The following is a 22,037-nucleotide window of genomic DNA, read 5'->3' on the forward strand; positions in this document are numbered from 1 at the left end:
AGCTACGGAGGCAGTGGCATAACATTAGCTTCCGCAGACCCCACGGCGCAGGGGCTCAAGCTCCAGGGGGCCCCCTCAGCATAGTCGGCTCTGTGCACTGGTAGGGCCCCTGGCCTGAGAACTCCTGACTGGGTTGGAAGGGTGAACCCTCTATGTAGTTTGCGGGGGGTCGAGTTTCGTTACGCCACCCTACTGTTCAGCATATGAGAGGCTGTAAAGCAGTGCGCGTTTATCTGTAATGTTCAGTCGCTCTGTAGTGAACTAAGGATCTCACAGGATTTGGACACCATTTTACAGTGAGCACTAAATAAGGTTTTAAAATAGAGAGCACAATGCATCACGCATTAAGCGTACGGTTTTGGTTTGTGTGGAGCGCATTACTGGTTTCCATGCGTGAACCACTGACCATCAGCTGTTCCTGACAGGAAGGAGTTCAAACAGCGGAATCAGTTGATTTGGCCGCATTTTTTAGTAAGATACATTTCTGCTTGTTTTGTATGGATTTTTATTGTTGAATCCCTGTCATCAGAATGTCAGAATCAGAAAGAGCAGAATAAGACTATTCAGGGGGAGATTAATTTGAGACTAATTCAGAAAGAGTTATAGTCTTCAATTAAAGAGGCTATAAAGACAGTGATTGTTAGGAAAAGAAAATTGGAAGAGCTTTCATATGAGGAGTTCTGGTCAGTTGATGAAGAAGGTGGTAAGGATGTAAATATGCACTGCAAGAGGAAAACGAGGAAGAAGCATTTAGCTCAAGAGGAACATTCGTTATCAGGTTCAGTTGTGAAGGGAGGTCTAAGCACAATGGAAGTGAAAAGTTCCTTCGCAGCAATTTAACGGGTGTCAATAGCAGCACTACAGTGGTGTTGGAAAAGGTGGGATACTTTTGGATAAGTTCATTTTAGAGCTGTCAGAGAGGAAAGGATAAGATTTGGATGCAAACAGGGATGACCTGAGTAGGAAGACGAAGGGCATTGTGAATGACTCCAAGGCTGGGACATGTAATGGCTCAACATGGTATGCCACATGAAAAACGCAGATTGGTGGCCTTTGAGCCATATGAGTTAGTTCATTGCATTTTAGTTGTGTAAACCTTTCAAGAAAGAGACAAGTGTGGACATGAAAGCTGCGGTAATTGACAGCTTAGTTTGTGCGACCCCTAATTTGGACCCAGAGTTGAGACGTTTCCTTAAGTTAGGTTTGGATCCAAGGAAGGGTCTTGGGATGACATTAAAACATATTCATGTTTATATTTAGCCTTCTGTACAAAGAAAGTGACTGATTCTAAATCTGTTTCTTACACAGCATGTCAGCCAGTGCAGGCACATTCTGTGAGCTAAGTGAACCTTCTTACTGTTTGTTAGAACCCTACGATCTGCACTTGAAGCTTCAGATTCTAATATGGCCAACCCATGGACTCACTCTGAACTGGGCACTAGGGGCCATATGTGCAAACAGATGCAGAAGCTGGTCACGCCAAAGTTTAGAGGAGGAGAAGGTCCTGCACCCCGTTGGTGCTGCACCAGGGCAACCGAGTTCTGTAACTTCATTCCTGTAGACCCCCCCATGGCCCCGCAGCCCCAACGCTTTCGTCAGTCACCAGCATCCACGATACCAAGGATGCTACCATGGGCCACAAGCAGAAGTGAAAGAGATGAGCAGCAAGTGCAAGCCGGGACTGGAGAGGTGAGCTGTGAGACGATGCAAGCTGCCCATACCTCCACTGATATGTAGCAAATGGGGAGGAGTGGACGTACCTGACAGAAGCAGCTCAGCAGTGCAGTGGTGGCCACATGGGGAGAGCAGAGGTGTTAGAGCCTCTATGTCAGGTGGACCCCCTGGTTACGGAAGCGACCCAACAAGAATGGGTGCAGCTTGTGGCCAGGGGTGCACTCCTACTTCCCCTCAGTACCTTAGGCTCACAAAAGTGCACAGCGCATACCTGGAGCTGCATGCAGGGGCCAGAAAGTTGTCCCAAAAGCCTGCTACAGAGTATACACACTGATATATGCGCTGGCACCAAGGTGTAGACTGTTCTCATCAGAAGCACACTACAGGATCCCAAAAGGTGCACAAAAGGCTCATAAAAGGCCCACAAAAGTCAACGGCGCATGTAAAATCGCAGGGCCCAGCATGTTCTTTCAGAGCCTGCCACAGAGTTACATATAGTCACCAGTACCATGGAACAGACTGTTACTAGGACTCCAAGATCTCATTCAGTGTAACCTGGTCAACCCAGCACCCAGTAGTAGCAGTATTACCACTGATTAGGCCTGCACCCCATGCAGCTACATTCCCCTTTTTTCAGAGAAAATCATCATTCCATTACCATTTGGGGCTACCAGGGTCTAAGGAGACACCTATAAGGTCCTGAAGAGCACCATGGAAAGAACTCGGGGGCTCATCAGTAGATAGACAGAAGGAGGAAAGGAACAAAGCTGTTGAGCCAAGCTTTCATTTTGTGGCAGGTTGAAAGGGCACCTACAGGATCTTCTTACAAAGGAGGACATTAGCAATGGCAAAGGGGGCAGGCAGAGGCATCAAACAAAAAACTGTGGTTTGGGGTGGCCAAGAGGAAACGAAGGAGATGAAGACTCTGACCGAGAACTTCCTAAGAAGATCAGCAGGAAATTCTACTCCTAACACTCGTGGGGGCTTATCAAGCCTGCTAATACCCCCACACAAGGCGGTTTCAGGCAACTTGGAGCACCTAACCCACAGTACGACCACCCAGACCAGGGGAACAAAAGGACAGATGGACTCTGATTCAAAGCAGGAAACCACACCCAGTGTGAGAGAGCTACTAACCCATAGTACAACCATCCAAAGTAGTGGTACAAAAGAATGAACAGCTTTCAATTCCAAGAAGGAAAATGAACCCAGCGTGATAAAGCTGTTCTCCCCTCATCCTTAGTGGCCTGCCTAGGAATTAAAGAACGTGACAATCTAGTACCAGGAGCACTGGAAAATAAGGCCCACATTAGCCAAGGTTGGAGGTGGTAAAGGTAGAAGTATATGCCAAAGACACAGACAAGGAACAGTTTGGACATGCCTCAATGTACCCATTGGTGCCTGACCCGGAAGGGCAGAACAGAACTATGCAGTCATTGTGGATAGAGGAACATTGACAAGAATTGAGTTCGATCAGCATGATATTTGCAGCAAATAAGTCATATGACAACATATGGCAACAGGATGGCAATTTTGAAACAAGTCTAGATCTCTCCAAGAACCATGACAAATTACTGACATCAATCAATGTTACTCTCATGGCGGCTGCAAATGTCCTCACCTGGCAGTGACATCAATTGGAGATTTAAATGAACACCATGCAAACAATAGCGCCTGCAATAGGAAACATGGTGGCCAAGCTAGATGATATGAAAAAAGAGCTACAACAAAAGAATGCCGCTATAAAGACATAGTTAAAAAACAATCAACCTTACCTGATTACTTATGACGATGATAAGGGATCGGAAAACTCTCAAGTAGGCAAGCGAACCAAAAGCAGGCAAGGAAAGGGTGATACTGAATAAAAACAAAAAAGCACACAGACCACAAACCTGCACCGTAGAGCCCGACAGTGTGCAGGGATTAAGGTTCAAGTAGTAAAGTCACCACCTCCTGAAGAGCCTAAAGTGCATTCAACCATAATAATCACAGCCAATAACATCAATAAGCCAACAGCCACGAGTCAGGAAGAAAGTAATAAAAGTACAAATGAAGGCTTGAAACCATTGACAAGACAAAAAGCAGACACATGTACGAATGAGCTGGAGGCAGCGCCCCGACATAGGGGAGCAAACACCAAAGGTAGAAGAAACATAAAAAAAAAATCTTTACCCAATATTTGGGTGAAAGACAGCACTTCAAAAGGAAGTGAGCGGCCTCGAACCTAACTACTGTACATTCCTATGGAAGGCCATCCGCTGGCCTCTCTATATATATAAAACATGCATTAGATCTCACCATCAAAGAAATCATGGGGAACACAAACAAGTTTCAGAGTGTCATAGTGGAAAAGAACCAAGAGAAGGGAGATGGCACTGATAATAATCAATGTGTACCTCAATAGGAATGGATCAATGAAGCTGGAGGGAACCAAAACAGCTATCTCCGCATCTGAAGAGGTACTGTGAGCACATCTGTCTATAGCCAGGTAATGCTGTCAAGTTGGAGAAGTAGAAGGCGGAACAAGAAAGTGGGAGAAATACCACAAAATGTACACCTACTATCCAAAACTGGGGCAAATGGATAACGGACCTATGCACCGCCCTTCTGAGGGAAGGCCAGTGGCCAAAATACAACAGGAACTGGAAAGTAGGGCACAATTTGAAATACAACAAAAGCTTGAGGGATTTCACTGCAAACTAAGACGGGTGAAAAAGAGCCATCAAAAAACAGGTAACAAGCCCCTGGGTAAGCGTGGAAAGGAATCAACTAGGACCATAAACACAATATCTGGAAGCTAAAACAAAAGCATTTTAAGAAGGAATGGATCAAAGTCTACGAGCTGTACAAAAGTAATAAACCGAAGCAATTCTAATCATAATCATAATCATTAATATTTATAAAGCGCGCTACTCACCCGTGCGGGTCTCAAGGCGCTAGGGGGAAGGGGTTACTGCTGCTCGAAGAGCCAGGTCTTGAGGAGTCTCCGGAATACGGAGTGGTCCTGGGTGGTCCTGAGGCTGGTGGGGAGGGTGTTCCACGTCTTGGCCGCCAGGTAGGAGAAGGACCTCCAACCCGCTGTGGAGCGGCGGATGCGAGGGACGGCGGCGAGAGCGAGGCTGGTGGAGCGGAGAAGACGGGTGGGGGCGTAGAATCTGAGGCGTCGGTTGAGGTATTCTGGTCCCTTGTTGTGGAGGGCTTTGTGAGCGTGGGTGAGAAGTCGGAAGGTGATCCTTTTGCTGACGGGGAGCCAATGCAGGTGTCTCAAGTGGGCGGAGATGTGGCTGTTGCGCGGTATGTCGAGGATGAGGCGGGCGGAGGCGTTTTGAATACGTTGCAGACGTTTCTGGAGTTTTGCCGTGGTCCCAGCGTAAAGGGTGTTGCCGTAGTCCAGGCGACTTGTGACGAGGGCGTGGGTCACGGTCTTTCTGGTGTCGGCGGGGATCCAGCGGAAGATCTTACGGAGCATGCGGAGGGTGAGGAAGCAGGAGGAGGACACAGTGTTGACTTGTTTGGTCATGGTGAGAAGAGGGTCCAAGATGAAGCCGAGGTTGCGAGCGTGGTCTGAGGGTGTCGGTGCGGTGCCAAGGGCAGTGGGCCACCAGGAGTCGTCCCATGCGGTCGGGGTGTTGCCGAGGATGAGGACTTCCATTTTCTATTCTAGGAATATGTTACCCAAATGGAGAAGGGAAAAATCCACAGGCGCAATTCTGTTACTGCAGAAGCATGGTTAACCCATGTAGCAAATATATACACAATAAATCCAGGCGAATCACTGCAAGGAATCAAGAGGACACCATTGGCAGAAAGTGCAAAGAATGGTGCTGAGTCTTCTGTGGATAAAGGATGTAAGGCTCAGGAAAAACAGGCTATCAGAAAAATGATAAAAAAGATAAGAATGGATAGGTATCAGGTCCCAAAGGTACTCCAGGTGGGATGTTCCAGGAGGAGCAGGCGTACTGAGCAGATTTTATCCACCCTGTATACAAAATGCAGGCTACAAGCAGATGTCCCAAACTCATAGCGGGGCTCTTTGTTACAGCTGATATTTAAGACAGGTGAAAATACGGACCCAAACAGCTATAGGTTAATTGCACTGCTACATATAGAAGGGAAAGCATAAACCAGCACTTTAAAAGCAGGATTAACTAAAAGGATCGAGGTCAATGACACTCTACCCTTCTACCAAACTAGGTTCCGCAAAGATGGCTCAACAATTGACAACATAGTCGCATTATCATATAGCACAACAATCAAATATAAAAAGAAATAACATGCCGGTGTTTGCCTGCTTGTGAACTACTCTGTGGCGTTGGATGGGGTCTCACGAAATAAGCTATGGAAGAAGCTGAAAAACTGAAAGATTCCTGACAATCTCCTGAATGCCATCATTTCCCTATATAGTAGCACCAGGATAAGAGTAAAAGTGGCGGGGACATGGTCCCTCAAACATTGTATATGGATCAAGGATTACAACAGGGCTGTGTCCTAGTTTCAAAACTTTTTAATCTATATACGGCTGATCTGGCCAATGCCCTTTAAGAAGCAAATTTGACTACCCCAAAAATTGGGCCTAAAAACGTTCACCTACTGCAGTAAGCCGATGATTTGGTGAATTTCGATCACACAAAAATTGGCCTACAAAGGGGATTCAATGCTGTGAACAACTACAATGAAAGTAACGATCTAGTAGCCAACCCAAGTAAGATCAGTTTGGTGGTTTTTGGTCACCACGTAAAAAGGGCTTTACTCAGGTGGGGGATGGGTACCCAGACCATAGTAACTGCAAGAATGTATAACTACCTAGGCTAACGACACCGGGAAGGCATCCATACACCAGTGTAAAATGAAGGAGAAAACACAATCAATCATCTATGCACTATATAACCTTCAGGGGAAATTATGCAGTCAAAATGCTGTGCTGATCAGGAAGGTGATAAAATCTAAACTGCTGGCGGTTGCAGGGTATGCTCCACAAGCATTCCCAGGTCAAATGGAGATGACGCTGGAAAAGGCTCAGTGCCATGGCTACAAATGCATTTTCAGACTACCAAAATACATGCGCAATAGCCTGATCTGGCTAGAGTTTGGCCTGGTCCATCAAAAATATGAGTGCTTGAGCATCTAGGTGAAATACAACTACCAGGTCGTTAAAGCACCCACAGGATCATTTAAGGACGATATATGAAGGGAAAAACTGTCCCCTGGAACAGCTATTTGGAAACGGCAGTGGCAAAATGGAAACTGGCAAAAACAAACTGGTCACAGGAGGACATAAATTATCTGCAATAAAGAAAGCTTTAAACAGACAAATCTACTAGCTATTGAGCGAAGAGGACAATGTGGAGATACAAGGATAATGGAGAGCAGCCAGGCCTAATTTCATCCTATGAGGCAAACAGTAATCAGCCATATTTGAATAATGCCCTGGGAAGTAAAATGTCTCAAAGATATCCAAAGGGTCCAGGATAGTGCCACTACCAACAAAGGAATTAAACTCAGGGTGGAAATTGTTAATGCATATAGTTAAATGAGACTCAGCAAATAAAGAAAGGAGTCCCTGCTGCACCTGGAATGTTGCTGCCCAGCCTTGCTACAAAAACGGCGGACGCTTTGAAAACCAATGATACTATTGTATGGGGTTCGTACGTGCGCAGAAGCAGTATCAGCGTTTTTCCCTTGCAGACTGCCTACTGAGCTGGCCAAATTTGGGAAGTATATGAGAGAAGTCCGATCGGGGCTGAGCTATGTAATGGGACCCACCAACAACAAAGAAGGAAGACTTACCAGACCCCAACAAATAGTGGAAGCAGTTGAAAATAATACCAACAAAGAAATGGAAGCAACACCAATACCAATTAATCGGCAGAGGTAGAATAAATCGGCCAAAAGGATAATGCTCGGCTTTTTAGACCTCCGATTACTGTATAGTGGACACAGACTATATGAACATGTATACCGTGTGCATAGTGATAAACCAGCGTTTTAACAAATTTGAAGGCATATTTGCATATAGATTTACTAGCTCAAAGCCAGCAGGCTTTTGTAAGTAGCAGCAAATCAAATGGGTGCTTGGTCAGAGGTCATGGAAGCCTACAGGTATGAATTATAATTTGTGTCAACGAATCCTAAGTATAAAGCATCATCACTTTGCAAGATAGACTAATTTGAACCAGGAACGCATGTATCTGTTCTTTTATGTATATTGCTTATCTTAATTATAGCGGCTGAATTGAATGCAATTGATAAGGTATATCTTGTATACAGATGCATTCCCATGTTTTTAAAATAATTGTATTTGATTTTATCTTGATATAAATGTGAGTGCAAATGTGGGAAATTGCAATATTTTTAAGTAATCATGAAATAAAACTATTCATTCATTCATGCGCTGGAAACTGACATGGGAAGGTCATGTGAGTTGACGCTGTAGTGAGACTTGTCTCAGGTACTAGCGAATATCCTAGGTAGATGTCATGTTAACAGTATACCGCTGTCTAATTCACAATATTCTATATTCCGTACATCTCTGATCAGAACCTGGTAATATGACTGTGTTCTAAAGAATTTGTGAGCTGAGCTCTCTATCTTCTTGACAGTCGTGACATAGGCTGTGTGAGCTGTGTGACAGTTGTTGCTAGCCACATCTGAAGGGTGAAGTAAGAGCTGGCAGTTTGCGGAACATACTTTAGGGAAGAGTGCTCTCCTACAAGCGGCCGATAGATGGCTCTCTTTTCTCAAATTTCCCTCTCTGGTGCCAGAACAGTGGGAATCAAAACTGAAGCTTTGAATTGGTGCGGGCTTGAAGCTACTGTGTGGGAGCGTTGCCACTTTTTACTGTACATAGATATCAGCTGCCGTACGGTTCGTGCACCCCGGCTGCAGTGGCAAAGGGTTAAAATAAAGGTGCCTACACTGCAAAGGGCGAGGGGGGACCAGCAGCGCATGAAATGTGCGACCATCAACTACCCCAAAGCACAACAAAACGTTTGCAGGAAAAATATATTCGCTAGAATGGGGGAGGGGAAGTATTTAAGATTACAATTTACTCCCGATGGACCAACACAGAGACTACACAATTAACATGGAACGTGTAGTGTGTGCATGAAGCATGAAAAAAGCGGACATGTAGTGACCCACCAGTGAAGTTGAGATGGGGTAAAATAGACAAAAGACCCCTTGTTGGGTCTTAAAGCAAGAGGGGGAGGTGTGCAAAAATAAATGAGACACAGGGTCCTGTTTGTGTGTTTGCCTGTGTCAGGGTCTATTAGAGGGGCAGGTTATAGACAGGCCTGCAGTCGGCCCTGTGTAAGCCCCTGCTGGGACCAAACACCCCCCCCCCCCTTCACGCCCCCACCAATCTCCTTCTAGACCCCTTCGCCCCCCTTTCGCCGGGTCTTGCAGCCCAACACTGAGTGGGTTCTATACAACAAGGGGGCCTGTATTACGGAATCACACGGCCTTCTCTCTCTCACACACTCCCCACATCACACCCCAGAGGGGAGGGAGGGGCGCAAACGTTATGACACCTGTGATTTTAAAGAGAGCAATTCAGCAAACAAATAAAAAGAGGCCATTCACAAAGTTGACAGGTTTTTAAAACGTCTTAAACCGATCCAAAGATAACTTGTCAAACAGGGGTTTTACTATTTTGGCAAATTCCTGATGTGTGCTGTTCGCAGATGATGATTGCTTCCACTGAATACAATTAAAGAAAATAAAATTAGGCAGCCATCAGTTTCTAAAGTCACGTTTTACTATATTGTCCTTCAAGCAACACTGGGGTAGAGGGGTGTTCTGGTTGGACAGAAAATGTGTGTACACATTGCACAGTAGAATGCCAGGAATTATGTCGTCCCTTCCCAAAGCGCCCTAAGTGTGTGCGCTATTTTTTTTTTAGAAAATCCACCTTTAGAAAATGTTTTCAACTGAGGAATAAGGCAGCGGACAGGAGGGCATCGCGTATACCGACTTCCCATTAACCCTTCACACCAGAGCGCACAGTTCTCTGGTAGCCCTAGCAAAGGTGTGCATGTCCTTGGTGGTGGGGGCTCAGGGCATGGGCGGGCGGTTTGACGCTTCCTTCATCCTGGCAGAGTCTTCGGACGCGTCCAATCCGTGGAGGAGGCCGGGTGGTTATTAGGTCCCCATCAGGAAGTTGCAGCCATTATAGCCTGGGGTACAAGCCTTAATCTCCCAAACGCGAGAAAGGGAGGGAGGAAGAGGGGGGCGTCTGCTCCCGGAGGAGCCTGCTATAGGTCGCAGCTCCCACGTGGTTTAATTCCTGTATAAAAGTTTGTGCGGTAGCCCAATGTGCTGATTGCGGGGTGTAAAAAAAAGGATCACAGAAGAGAGATGATATCTGGAGGCGCAGGCGGGACCAGCAGCACAGCGAAGGAACTGCTCACACAGTCAGCTACAGACTGCAACTAGAAAGCCGGCAGACAGAAAGGGCGCTCTGAAGCACATCTGAACGACACTCTTCTTGTTTGTTCTAAAGGACTGGGGATTTGCATCTGTGGCACCTTAGACTTGACTGGCAGTTTTTTTTCTAAAAAAAATTCTTGGCTATTCACGTGTGCAGCAGAAAGGGGACGTGCCAAGCATATATTTTAATACCATAGATCGGACTTTCGGTTAAATCTGAAACTAACACGTAATTATACCCTTACGAGGACTTTTGATGGAAGTGCACGTTTCATGTCACGTTCCGGCTCATAACAGCTGCACGGGGACACCGTTTGGGCACTTCTGAAAGCAGGAAGACATTCAAAGGTGCTTCTGGCAGCAGGGAGAGAACATACTCTCATCTATTCCCAAGACTGGTAGCTGAAGCGGAGAACCACTGGCGGGTCCTGGCAGCAAAAGGGGCACATCAAGGTGCTAGAAGCAAAAGTGGCCTGGATTCACCTTTTACAAGACGGTTGTTGCAGCAGGAAGAGGGGGTGTTCCTGGAGGGGAATCCTGCCCCATCTGTTACAAACAGATCCTGAGGTGCAGCCGCCGCTACCGGGCGCTTCTTGAAACAGGAAGGGGCACTGGAAGGTGCCGTAAACATTTACTGGACCCGACTCACCTTTTACAAGAGGTTTCTGGCAGCAGAGAGGGGAGGGCGCCCCAGACCCGTCCCCTGCAGGCGGCAGACACTCAGCTCCTTTGGAAACAGCCAGGGACATTTTTGAAGGTGCTTGTAAACAACTGCCTGACTCGGCGGCTCACCTTTCGCAGCAGTCGTTTCAAAACAGATTAGTTTTTCGCCTTGTGTGATTTCTTGTGAACTCTGCAAGTTTGCAGATACTCTGAAACTGAAGCTGCCCTGGGACACACAGAGCCGGACTGCTTCTGCAACATTGAAACAGAAGGTGTAGTTTGAAAGTGACCAGGAAGAGGAGTGGAAGGGGCTGCACCTCCCCCACCCGGTGCCCGCAGAGGAGGCTTGCGCGTCGCTCCCTGCTTCCTGGGGCAGCCGGCCTGCTCGCCCTCTGCTCCTGTGCCGAGGCTGCCGCCAGGAGGGGAGCTCCCCGCCGCCTCTCCTTCTCCTGCACCCCGGGTAGCATGGCTGGGGGGGGCCTCGCCTGCCTGCTGGTCTGCCTGCTAAGCGTCTCCGGCTCCCCGACGCCGGATCCACAGGGCTTCCCCCCGCCCTCCCCGCAGCAGGACACCTGCTCGTCGTGCGGCTTCAGGCCCCCCGAGGAGGCGGGCCGGCTGGACCGAGACTTCCTGGAGGCGGTGAAGCGGCACATCCTGAGCCGGCTGCAGATGCGCGAGCGGCCCAACATCACGCACGCCGTGCCCAAGGCGGCCATGGTCACGGCGCTGCGCAAGCTGCACGCGGGCAAGGTGCGCGAGGACGGCCGGGTGGAGATCCCCAACCTGGACGGGCACGCCACTTCCATGCCGGACCAGCAGCAGCAGACCTCGGAGATCATCAGCTTCGCCGAGACAGGTAGGAGGCCCCGAGGTCGTTCTGGAAGCTGAGTTCAGCACCGTTTCGCCACAGTTGCACTGCAGTTCTGTATGATTCAGCGCCCTCTAACTCAAGGTGTCCATTGGAGCCGCTCTCTGAAGGTGTCCACTGTCATTGCCCTCAGTCACTCACTCTCTCAAGTGTACTGTATTTCTTACTTCCACAGTCTCAAGACCTCCATCCCTGCATACCTCCGAAACCACTATAATGTCCTTCTGTATAACCTCTGATACCTCTTCTATCCAATCTTTAGTGATAACACCGAGTCTTTTATCATCCTGTCAGCCCGCCATTGACGATAGAACATTGCCCACCCCATCGAGAGATACAACCTCAACTTCTTTTGAACTCCCATGTAAACTATAGACCATTGAGTTCACCGTGTGAGCATATTAATCCTCATCTTCCTTTGAGCGTACAGTACCTCAGTGGGAAAATATTGAAACTTCAGAGCATGGCGTCATCATACTGCCACTCTGTATGCGGCATTTGTCCCCAGGACTGGAGCGCATCAGTTGGTAGAGTCAGAGGCCTGGCTGCCATTTCCCGGCAGAGCTCCAAAAACTCACGAGGCCCGCATTAGCACTCCTCAGCAGGGTTTCAGTAAGCTGCAGGCAAGAACTGCCACTTGTCAGCACAGTTCTAACAATTCAAGAGGCTGGCACTGGTACTTCTCAGTAGGAATCCAGATTCACGAGGCCAGTAATGGCACTTCTTGGCAGGGCTCCAGTAATTCACAAGACACGTATTGGCACTTTTGAGCAGGACTCAAGTATTTCACACGGTAAGCCACTGACACTTCTCATCAGGGCTCCAATAATTCACAAGACTAGTAGTGGCACAAGTATTGACTCTTCTCAGCAGGGCTCCAGTAGTTCACAAGACAAGTGGTGGCACTTCTCAGCAGGACTCCATTAACTTACAAGACAAGTAGTGGTACTTTTCGGCAGGGCTCCATTAATTCACAAGACAAGTAAGTAGTGGTAGTTCTCAGCAGGGCTCCAGTAGTTCACAAGTCAAGTGGTGGCACTTCTCAGCAGGACTCCATTAACTTACAAGACAAGTAGTGGTACTTTTCGGCAGGGCTCCATTAATTCACAAGACAAGTAAGTAGTGGTAGTTCTCAGCAGGGCTCCAGTAGTTCACAAGACAAGTAGTGGCACTTCTCAGCAGGACTTCAACAATTCCCAAGTCTAGTATTGGCACTTCTTGTCACGTTGCAAGTAATTCACAAGGCAGTACTGACCCTTCCCAGCAGGGCTCCAATACGTCACTAAGTGATTAGTATTGGCACGTCTTAGAAGGAAGTAGTCAAAAGGAGACTCATTTCCTTCACATGTATGTTTTCCATTTCAAGCTCCGCACGTTCCAGAAACTTTTTTTTAAAGTTTTCATTGGAGAAGTGTGAAAGCGTGTTGTTGAGTGACGCATGGTGTGGAATGTACCGGTTCTCGAAGGTGTTAAGCTACAGTTTCACCTGAAGTTTGTACCAGGCCTGTGTGTGCATGGCACAGACTATATCGAGCAGAGGGTGAACGGATCCTTACCCCTCATGGCTCTTTTCGAGTCCAGGGTGAGGTGATTTGTAAGTTAGGTATGACTGTCTCTGGATGTTTGCCTTTTTCTGCAAAGGCATGCAAATAGGCCCTAAGAGCAGTACACGCCCCAAATTGTGCAAAGGTCACAAAAAAATAGCCTCGACAAAACCCAGAAAGCTAAAATAAAATGAAAAACAAACTGCAGTTGCATCACAGTTGGTAAATAACTGTTAACATACAAGAAACTCTTGACCAAAGGGCAATAGGACACTTCTAGAGAAACATGTCTGGTCCACAAGGGAGTACAAACAGTTGAAGCATCTACTGTCCAGTCGGGATGCCACAAAGAGAGATAGGGGTGGAGGTGGCACAGAAATTACATTTGACAACATTTCACAGAAGATCGCTATGGAGTGAAAACATTTTTATCTTTTTAGGAATGTTTTATTTAAAATGGCTTAAAACCATTGCTCTACACACATATGCACATTTTCAAACATATATGGTAGAATATAGGTTTCAAAGGCAGTTCAGAAAAGAAAGTCATTACTTTTCGGGACTTAGTTGTTTCGACCAGCCTTGAAAGGAGTTCACCCTCCTGCAGACTACAAGGGTTTTTTCCCAGTGTGTCGTATGGCCAGTTCAGAGCAGGCAGTCATCATCTATTGGACATGGCGTTGTCGCCTGATGGGTATGGCTGTCCATCTGCTGCACATGATGGTCTGCGTTTGATGGTCCTGGTGACTCAATGGGTCTTCCTCTTCATTTGCTGGGCCTTATTCGTTATCTTATGGACCTTGTAGTCCATGTCTGATGTGCCTTGTGCTGTTGGATATAATAATGATCTGAATGTCTGATGAATGTGGTAACTCTTTGATAGACCTGTCGTCTTCCTCTGTTGGTCAACGCGTCCACATTTGCTGCCTCTGACAGTGCACATCTCATGTGCTGGGCAGGCTGAGGGACCTGTCTTCCTCATCTTATGAGTCTGGTAGTCCCCACATCTGATGCTTGTGGTGGGTCTGGCTGTCCCTGCTTCTGATGCATGTGGCGTCTTCATCTGGTGGGCATGGTGTACTCCTCGGATGGGTGTGGCAGTCAACATATGCTCTACACCCAGCTGTTGACATCTGTTATAACATTTGGTCTGCATGTGATTGATCTGGCAGTCACATATGCTGCACTGTGAGGTCTGAATCTGATGGGTCTTGTGGTCTTGGGAGCCTGGCATAATCATCTTAATGACTCCCCTTCCATATCTGAATCACCCGACTATCCACATATGAAGGGCCTGATGAGCATGGAAAGCCTCATCTGATACCCCTATCCAGTTTTCTATATTTTCAAATCAAGTGCAGAGTAACCAGCCTAGAGCAAGTGCAGTTTTCACCCAAAACAAATGTAAATAATTTATCCTAAAGTCATGGCGCCGTGTTCACAATGCCGGTTTTGTTCCAGTGTTGTGCCCTCTTAACTAGCTGTGGTGTGCCCTGCCAATACCAAAAGCAATTTGCAGATCGGCGCATCTCATCAAAGAGTAGCAGTGGTGACTGAGATCTCTGAAATGCCAATTGCCACCTCAAGAAGTTGATTTGCTAGGAACAATTCAGAATGCACAATTTCCCACAGTGGTTCGTTGGAGAATATTATCTCTTAAGTAATTATTGAAATACCCTTTATTTGTCTCTCTTAATTTGTCTTTTGAAGTTATTCTGGCTGGGCCTAGTGCTTTATTTTTCGAATCTGATTTTGCTTTGCTGATGCTTGCATTGCGTTTCTTAAAATGTGCATGCCTATTATTGTTTAAGGAATCCCGCCTGTCTTGGAGTGTACACCAAGGTTTCCTTCCAGGATTTTTTTATTTTATTTTCGTTTTATTATATGTGGTGTTTTGGTATAGTACCGTACACGCTGGTGAGTGACAGCTTCTGCGCTTTTACCAACGACGTGTATTTTGAATGTGTGTGGGTGAAAGCACACGAGCGTATGGTACTTCTGGTATGTAGATTCATTAGAGTGCTAAGGCCAAAGAAGAACGACTGTTAGAATTTCCAGTTCCACTTTTTCTTTTGGGCGCAGTGAGAAAATCATGATTTTCATTGCTTCTTGCCCTCTGCAACATAATTCAACCATATACTTTTGCTGGTCTCCGTCTTTAAACAGTACACTACCACGTGGGGCCTCGTGGCTACTGTCCACTCTAATCCACAGACGAATACACGAAGGAGTCTGATTTGATTGGTCTGTCATTTCAAAAGAATGCTTATTATCGCACAAAGTGGCCGCTACGTTTGGAGTGACTTACCGTGGGAATGAATACACAGGAGATGTTCCACTGAGACTGTAGAGGGGTTTTATGCGCATGCCGCGTCCCCGGGAGAAAGATCATCACAGTGCCCCCGACAGTTGGGGCCAAAGTGAATTCACCGAAAAGAGTATCGAATAATCCCGCTATTTTGTAAATCGGGCCCTTGTCTATGTCCAGTGTGTATTATTGTAGTTTAATGTTTTGTATTTTTTTTAGTAAACTCACCAAACAGGGCCCTAAAGTCCCCAAATAGCAGGCTATAAAAGTTTGCCCCTACTGTAAACTACGGTTTGTGGAACTGTTTTAGTGTCTGAATACGGTCCGTCTAATAACCTCTCTCTTTCTTTTTTTTTTTTTAAAGAGATGCAAACCTGCAGCCACGTAAAACCAACACTCAAATAAGGGGCATGCAGCATCACTGTGCCTTTCCTTACCGTGGTCAGTAGACGAAAGGGGGGCTTACCCAGAGTCCTTGACAGAGAGATAGGTTTTGTGGCTGTTCAGATAGTATTGAAAGGCCAATACCGTTTTTAATTCACTGTCTTCTTAACACAAGGTTAAATCTAAAGGAACTGCTAAGGGAACCCGTGGAGATTAGGGTGCCAAGATGCCCCCTTTGAACTCTTAAAATGCACTTGGCATGCAGTGGATTAGAAAGTAGTGGCGATAATATTAGGACAAACCCCTAGGGTTCGTAGAACACTGGAATGATGGGAGTTGCATTGAAGACAGTGAAATGGTAGAGAGTGAATAACGGCTGGCATAAGCCAGTGTGCGCCAGCATTCCCAAATCCTCTTTCTGTTTCTCCTTGTTTAATTTGGATCATACATCGCTGAGTAGGCTGAATGCTCCGATAGCATTTCTGAAAAGGTCTATACCCAGCATTGAATGCCCTCGGACTCGTTGTTGGCCTAAGCCAGAAGGTAAGGGACATGTACCCTTATGTCTAGTCTGGTCAACGGACTGACATGCTGCAGCTTAATTTAGGTACCCAAGTGCGATCGTCTTGGCAAAACACACCTAGAGAGAAGGTAACTCGGAGTGAAAATAGGGAAGATTCTTGTAACACGTGGAGATGGTTTGTTTCCACATGAATATAGCCGTCCTGGGAGCTCGTTACGGTTTCCGGAGATCATGCATCTCACTCTCAAGTTTGTCTGTGCAGCTTTTGCCTTCTACCTTGTGCCCCTCTGCGAGTGTCAAACCACCAAAAATCTAGTCATCCCAAGCAGTGACTGTAACTTGAATTTTAATAATAATTTGTGTTAATAGAGGGCTCTGTGTTTCACTTTAGCAGTTTCTAAGCACTCTACATAACAAGTGTTGGTGATACCCGATTTAACAATACTCAATTTATCAACCTTGGAAGAATGAAAGCCAGAGTTGACTTGGTAGGGATTCAAACTCATAACCTGCAGATCAGCGATCATGGGAGGGTGAGAAGTGAATTTGCCGACAATTCAAGTAGCACATACCACCAGCGGAACTACATTCGGCTTGAATAACAGGTGGCAAGCTGAACAGACGTAAATGGGTCGTGACCCCCTTTTAGCCAAGTGGCTAAACGTGGGCTATTTACAACCGACGTTTTGGACAATCGATCACACTGAATGGATGGACGAATGATTTATTGTACTTGTAGACCGCGGATCTACAAACAAAATCGCCTCAAGGTGCTTCCTTGTGGAGGGCTGCAGGAGCCCCGCACCTCCAGCGGTAATCCGCGCACTCTGTTAATTGTCCCCCTTTTCACAGACACGAGCACGTCCACCAGAGCAGGACAGAACCGCTTGACAAGCTGTCAAAATCCGCAGACCCGGTCTAAACATACATTGCATTCTTAAGCGGTTTAGGGCGAGGGAGAGAATTTGAAAACTCTTGTGGAAAAAAGGATTACAATAGCGGGGTTGTTGGTAGGTGTAAACACGAATTCTTTCGTTCTTCAGCAGGGAATGTGATATCTGTCGTCCGTAAGCGGCTTGCATAGAGCAGCCAGAAGCGGAACAGGTGATGTACACCACTTACCCTGCCGCTCGCAAGTGCATGAAATCCCTGGCCAAAGGCACCCGGGTTTTGCGGAAACATACATTTCAAGCTATTAGCGTCAGAAATACCACTGTAGTTAGACGACCTTAATGACAGCAAGTGACGATAGCATGTCAACTCTCACCTAAAAATGCTTTCCAGTGGCTGTCATTCACACGCTGCTCACCCAGGCCCATGCAGTGCGTAGATATTGCTTCAGAGAAAAAAACATTCAAACGATTTACTGACACACTGTACTTTCGTGAAACGTAGACCTTTCCAATACTGGCCGGGTACCGGTGTCTGAGCACTCCTGCGAAACACTGTTAACCGTCTGTTGCTACCACTTGTGCGCATGCATCCAGCATACCTGTCTAATTGCATACAACCTCAGCAGTTCTAGAATAATATTCTAAAACATGTTTTCTACTTAGCTCAGAGTTTTTTTAATTGTTTTATTTATGTTTAAACCGGCCTGGCTTCTTTTGTGCATACCGATATTTTTCACGTGTTTAGCAAATTACCGCCCATTAAGAGCTATCCTAGGCCTTCTAAGAACTGCATGTTAACCCCTGTTGCAGAGTAACTTTTTCCCGCTGAAAGCCGAGCTGTCAATCCGTGTCTTTTCAATGGTAGCAAAAACTGCAGACAAGTGCAGCGCCTCAGAGCTTAGCGGCCTGTCAGATAGATTACATATGTTCACTGTTTTAACCTCAAAAGTGGCTGCTGTATTGGGTTAATGTCCTTATTTCTCACTGTGGTTTCTCTCCGCAAGAGGATTTGGTGGTACACTCTTGGCGCTATTCATCTAATCTTTTGTTTCTTTCCTTTTTGTGCAGATGATCTGACAGCGTCCAGAGTTCGCCTGTCTTTTCTCATCTCCAACGAAGGGAATCAGCACCTTTTTGTCCTGCAAGCTAGCCTCTGGCTCTACCTGAAACTACTGCCCTACCAGTCTGAAAAGGGCAACCGAAGGAAGGTCCGTGTCAAGGTCTTCTTCCAGGACTCTGATGACACCAGCAGCAAGTGGGACATGGTAGAGAAGAAGGTGGACTTAAAGCGCAGTGGCTGGCACACCTTCCCCTTGACTGAGGCGATCCAGGGATTGTTTGAGAAAAGTGAGCGGAGGTTCACACTGGAGGTCCAGTGTGATGGCTGCCAGGACTTTTCGGTGGTGCCGGTCTATGTGGATCCCGGCGAGGAATCCCACCGCCCATTTTTAGTGGTCCATGCCCGACTTGCTGACAACAAGCACAGGATCCGCAAGCGAGGTCTGGAGTGTGACGGGCGCACAAACCTGTGCTGCAGGCAGCAGTTCTACATTGACTTCAGACTCATTGGCTGGAACGACTGGATTATAGCACCGTCAGGCTACTTTGGGAACTACTGCGAGGGGAGCTGCCCGGCCTACTTGGCTGGAGTACCGGGCTCAGCTTCATCTTTTCACACTGCAGTAGTAAATCAGTACAGAATGCGCGGGTTGAACCCAGGCACAGTGAACTCATGTTGCATTCCCACCAAGCTCAGCACAATGTCCATGCTGTACTTTGATGATGAATATAACATTGTGAAAAGGGATGTTCCAAATATGATTGTGGAAGAATGCGGCTGTGCTTGATATATGTATATAGAAATGTATATATGAAAATAATAAAGAACTAGCCCGATCCTAGACTGAAGTGGAAGTCGAAGGAAAGTTTCGCCCTGCTGCACCTCTGCGTACATCAGTGTGACCAAGAAGTCATCGTGTCATGCCTCTTCTTTGACAACAGTGTTTGTCAGTTGATTCTGGACAATGAAACACAGACTCTGGGATCACCGTCTGCAACACAAGCTCTTTTAGATCTTGGATGCAAACAGCTGTGTTCCAGTGGCCACATTTTCCACCATGCTTGCCACCACAAATGTAGCAGTCAGAAGGAGATATTTCCTGAATTTCTGGCAGGTCACCACAGAGGCTTATCCCTCCCTCCACACTGCTCCCTAAAAACAAAGCACAACAAAGAACCACATTCCTCAAAAACGAAGAGTCAAAGTGACCAAACTGAAAATGGCTACCACTTAACTATTTGTGAGGAAGCTGCACTCCACCTCGCATATAGATGACAACTAGTTACTGCGTTTCCAGCCACTTTGATAACGGCGTCCTCCGAAGCACTTCCAGCCAAGCCCACCATGTGCATTCATGAAGCCCAAGTCTGCAATACAACCCAGCGCCTGACTTGGGGTTAGCATTGCCAGATGCTTTTGACTGATCACTATGAATCATCCAAGGGATCAGTGTGACCATTTGCAGCATCACATAAAGAGATTTCGAATCTCTTACACCACAGAGTTATGTTGACCTTTGGTTACAGAGCTCAGACTTTTGAAAAAATACAAAACAAAAAAAAACAGATTGAACTGGTTGTTATCTGTACCCATAGAGGTTCCCAGGGAACTGGGGATAATCATAATCCAGCAATAAAAACTTGTAATGGGTCTACGAGGAGACGCATTGGCCAGTCCCGTCCATAAAAGTGCCACCACTGCATTGAATAGCAAGAGAGAAGCACTTGTATGCAGACTTGGAGAGAAAAGAAAAGTGCATTGATTTCCTTCTAAGCAATCTTTGAGAAAAGCCACAAGAGCAGAAAGAAAAGACAACGATAAAACAACATTCTGAGCATAGCACTTGCGGGATGCTCAGAAACGCGCTCTTACAGCACTTGCTGGGTGCTCAGTCACGCACTCCTATAGCACTTGCAGAGTGCTTGACCACACACCATCACAGCACTTGCAGAGTGTTCCAACGGACACTCTAACAGCACTTGCAGGGCGCTTGAATGCACGGTGTCATAGCACTTGCAGATCTCAATGCCTTGAAAAGTGTCACTTAACTGTGCACTTAACTTCACCCACTATCTGGTCAAACAAGTGCCGTGTGAGCTATGCAATTTAAAGTGTTGACCCACAAGAGACATCCCAGACTTTATATGACATTTTTTATATTTTTTTATACTTGAAATGAAATCTTCTGCTTATTTTTTTCAAGCGGATGATTCGCTTTTAATGTTTGCACTGATTTTAGTTGCATGATTAGTCAAAAACTGCCATTTGAAAAATAAAAGATATTTTTGTAGCAGAAAAAAATGCATTTAAATGTATTACACATCATTTTGGAACCAAAGAGGCCGACACATTGGTTATATTTGTATTGGGTGGCAAGGCCACCACACATTGCGTAGTCAATGGCGAGAAATCCCTCCCCAGGCCTACCAATTCCTTCAGGGTACACATGGATTTTGTTTGTTCATTTCAATATATATTTTATATTCAATACGCACATTGAATGTCAAATAAGAACAACTTTTGTGTAGTACCAGTGTGCATCCTTAAATTCAATGTCTGTTTTATTTAATTAAAAAAGAAGTTACTTTTAGACTCTGTTACTTAATAATTTAAAACCAAACAATTTTCACTTAGAGTTGCTGTTAAAATATTTTAAGTTTGTGTACAGTTTAAATAAATTTAAAAATAAGATTGAAAACTATGATCCATGGGGTATTTTGTGTATCTAGACTTACAGGGAAGAAAGGTAAAAAAATTGCAGATTAACTTGCTGACAGAAGTGGACACTCGCAACGAAGGCCCGCATTAGTGCACTGGTAAGTTTGCTGTGATTGGTATAGAAGGTGGGAATACCCGGAAGCCCTAAATACTGCTTCTGGATACTGTGATAGGGCCCGTCGTCTTCATTCCGATTTTGATTGTCATGGAAACGAGGAACAGAGGTGCTTAAAAGAGTTTGGTGTTTGTCCACCTCAGATGTGTCTTCAACACTAAGGGCTAGCAGTGATTGGCTCGGTTGAGGATAGTGTTAACGTGATATTCTCCTTTGGCAGCCAGACAAGCCAATATCACATGGTTCTTGCCTTCCTCACCATATACATTGACTCAGCTCCCAGCCAGTCCCAGCATGGCTGTCGTGCCATTTAACTTCTCCAGTGCCTAAGTATTCGTGTTCTCTGGCGAAAGGCTTTTGGTCTTATTTTCATCGTGATAGTTTTCTAGCATGTTTATTGACTTTTAATTGTAGCCTAATAACAAAAGGTATATTTAGCATTTTGTGTGCACAACTGTATTGTTCCATTATTGCTACCAGCATGAATTTACCTAGCTTTATGGCCTTCATAGTAGAGAAAAAATATGTTGGGGAAGAGGGAACTGCACCACAACACATTTGTTGTGTGTAAAAGGCCACTTTATTGGAAACAGGTGCACTTACAATATCAAGACCTTGGCCTCTTGCCTCACAAAACTAACATCCTCACTATACAGTCAATTTTACCTAACCAAAAACGTTCCCCTTCCCCTACCCTCCCCCCTCCCTTTACCCTTAACCTTGCAGTCTCTTAATAAACTCTTCCATTTAGTAATGATTTCTTTGTAAAATCCGTTTTTGTCACCTTAATTGTCTCCTGCTGCCACCTAACCATTGAACCTGCAACTAGCAAACTCCTAATGCCAAAATTTTCCTGTCTG

General features: G+C 46.0%; 1 protein-coding gene across 1 annotated transcript; it reads left to right on the forward strand.

Annotated features, from left to right (window-relative positions):
• Positions 1–9,840: 9,840 nt before the first annotated feature.
• Positions 9,841–20,934, forward strand: INHBB (inhibin subunit beta B). Its single transcript, XM_069224621.1, has 2 exons — positions 9,841–11,620; positions 18,353–20,934. Exons 1-2 carry the CDS (start codon positions 11,230–11,232, stop codon positions 19,129–19,131), a joined length of 1,170 nt encoding a protein of 389 aa, XP_069080722.1. The 5' UTR covers positions 9,841–11,229; the 3' UTR covers positions 19,132–20,934.
• The last annotated feature ends 1,103 nt before the right edge of the window (positions 20,935–22,037 follow it).

This window comes from Pleurodeles waltl, chromosome 3_1, assembly GCF_031143425.1.
Source record: "Pleurodeles waltl isolate 20211129_DDA chromosome 3_1, aPleWal1.hap1.20221129, whole genome shotgun sequence".
NCBI lineage: Eukaryota > Metazoa > Chordata > Amphibia > Caudata > Salamandridae > Pleurodeles > Pleurodeles waltl.

What these genes read in the sequence shown, in the direction of transcription:
- INHBB (XM_069224621.1), top strand. Translation starts at nt 11,230, where the DNA reads ATGGCTGGGGGGGGCCTCGCCTGCCTGCTGGTCTGCCTGCTAAGCGTC. An exon ending in CATCAGCTTCGCCGAGACAG is followed by an intron (nt 11,621 to 18,352) that starts GTAGGAGGCCCC and finishes CTTTTTGTGCAG; the next exon opens with ATGATCTGACAGCGTCCAGA.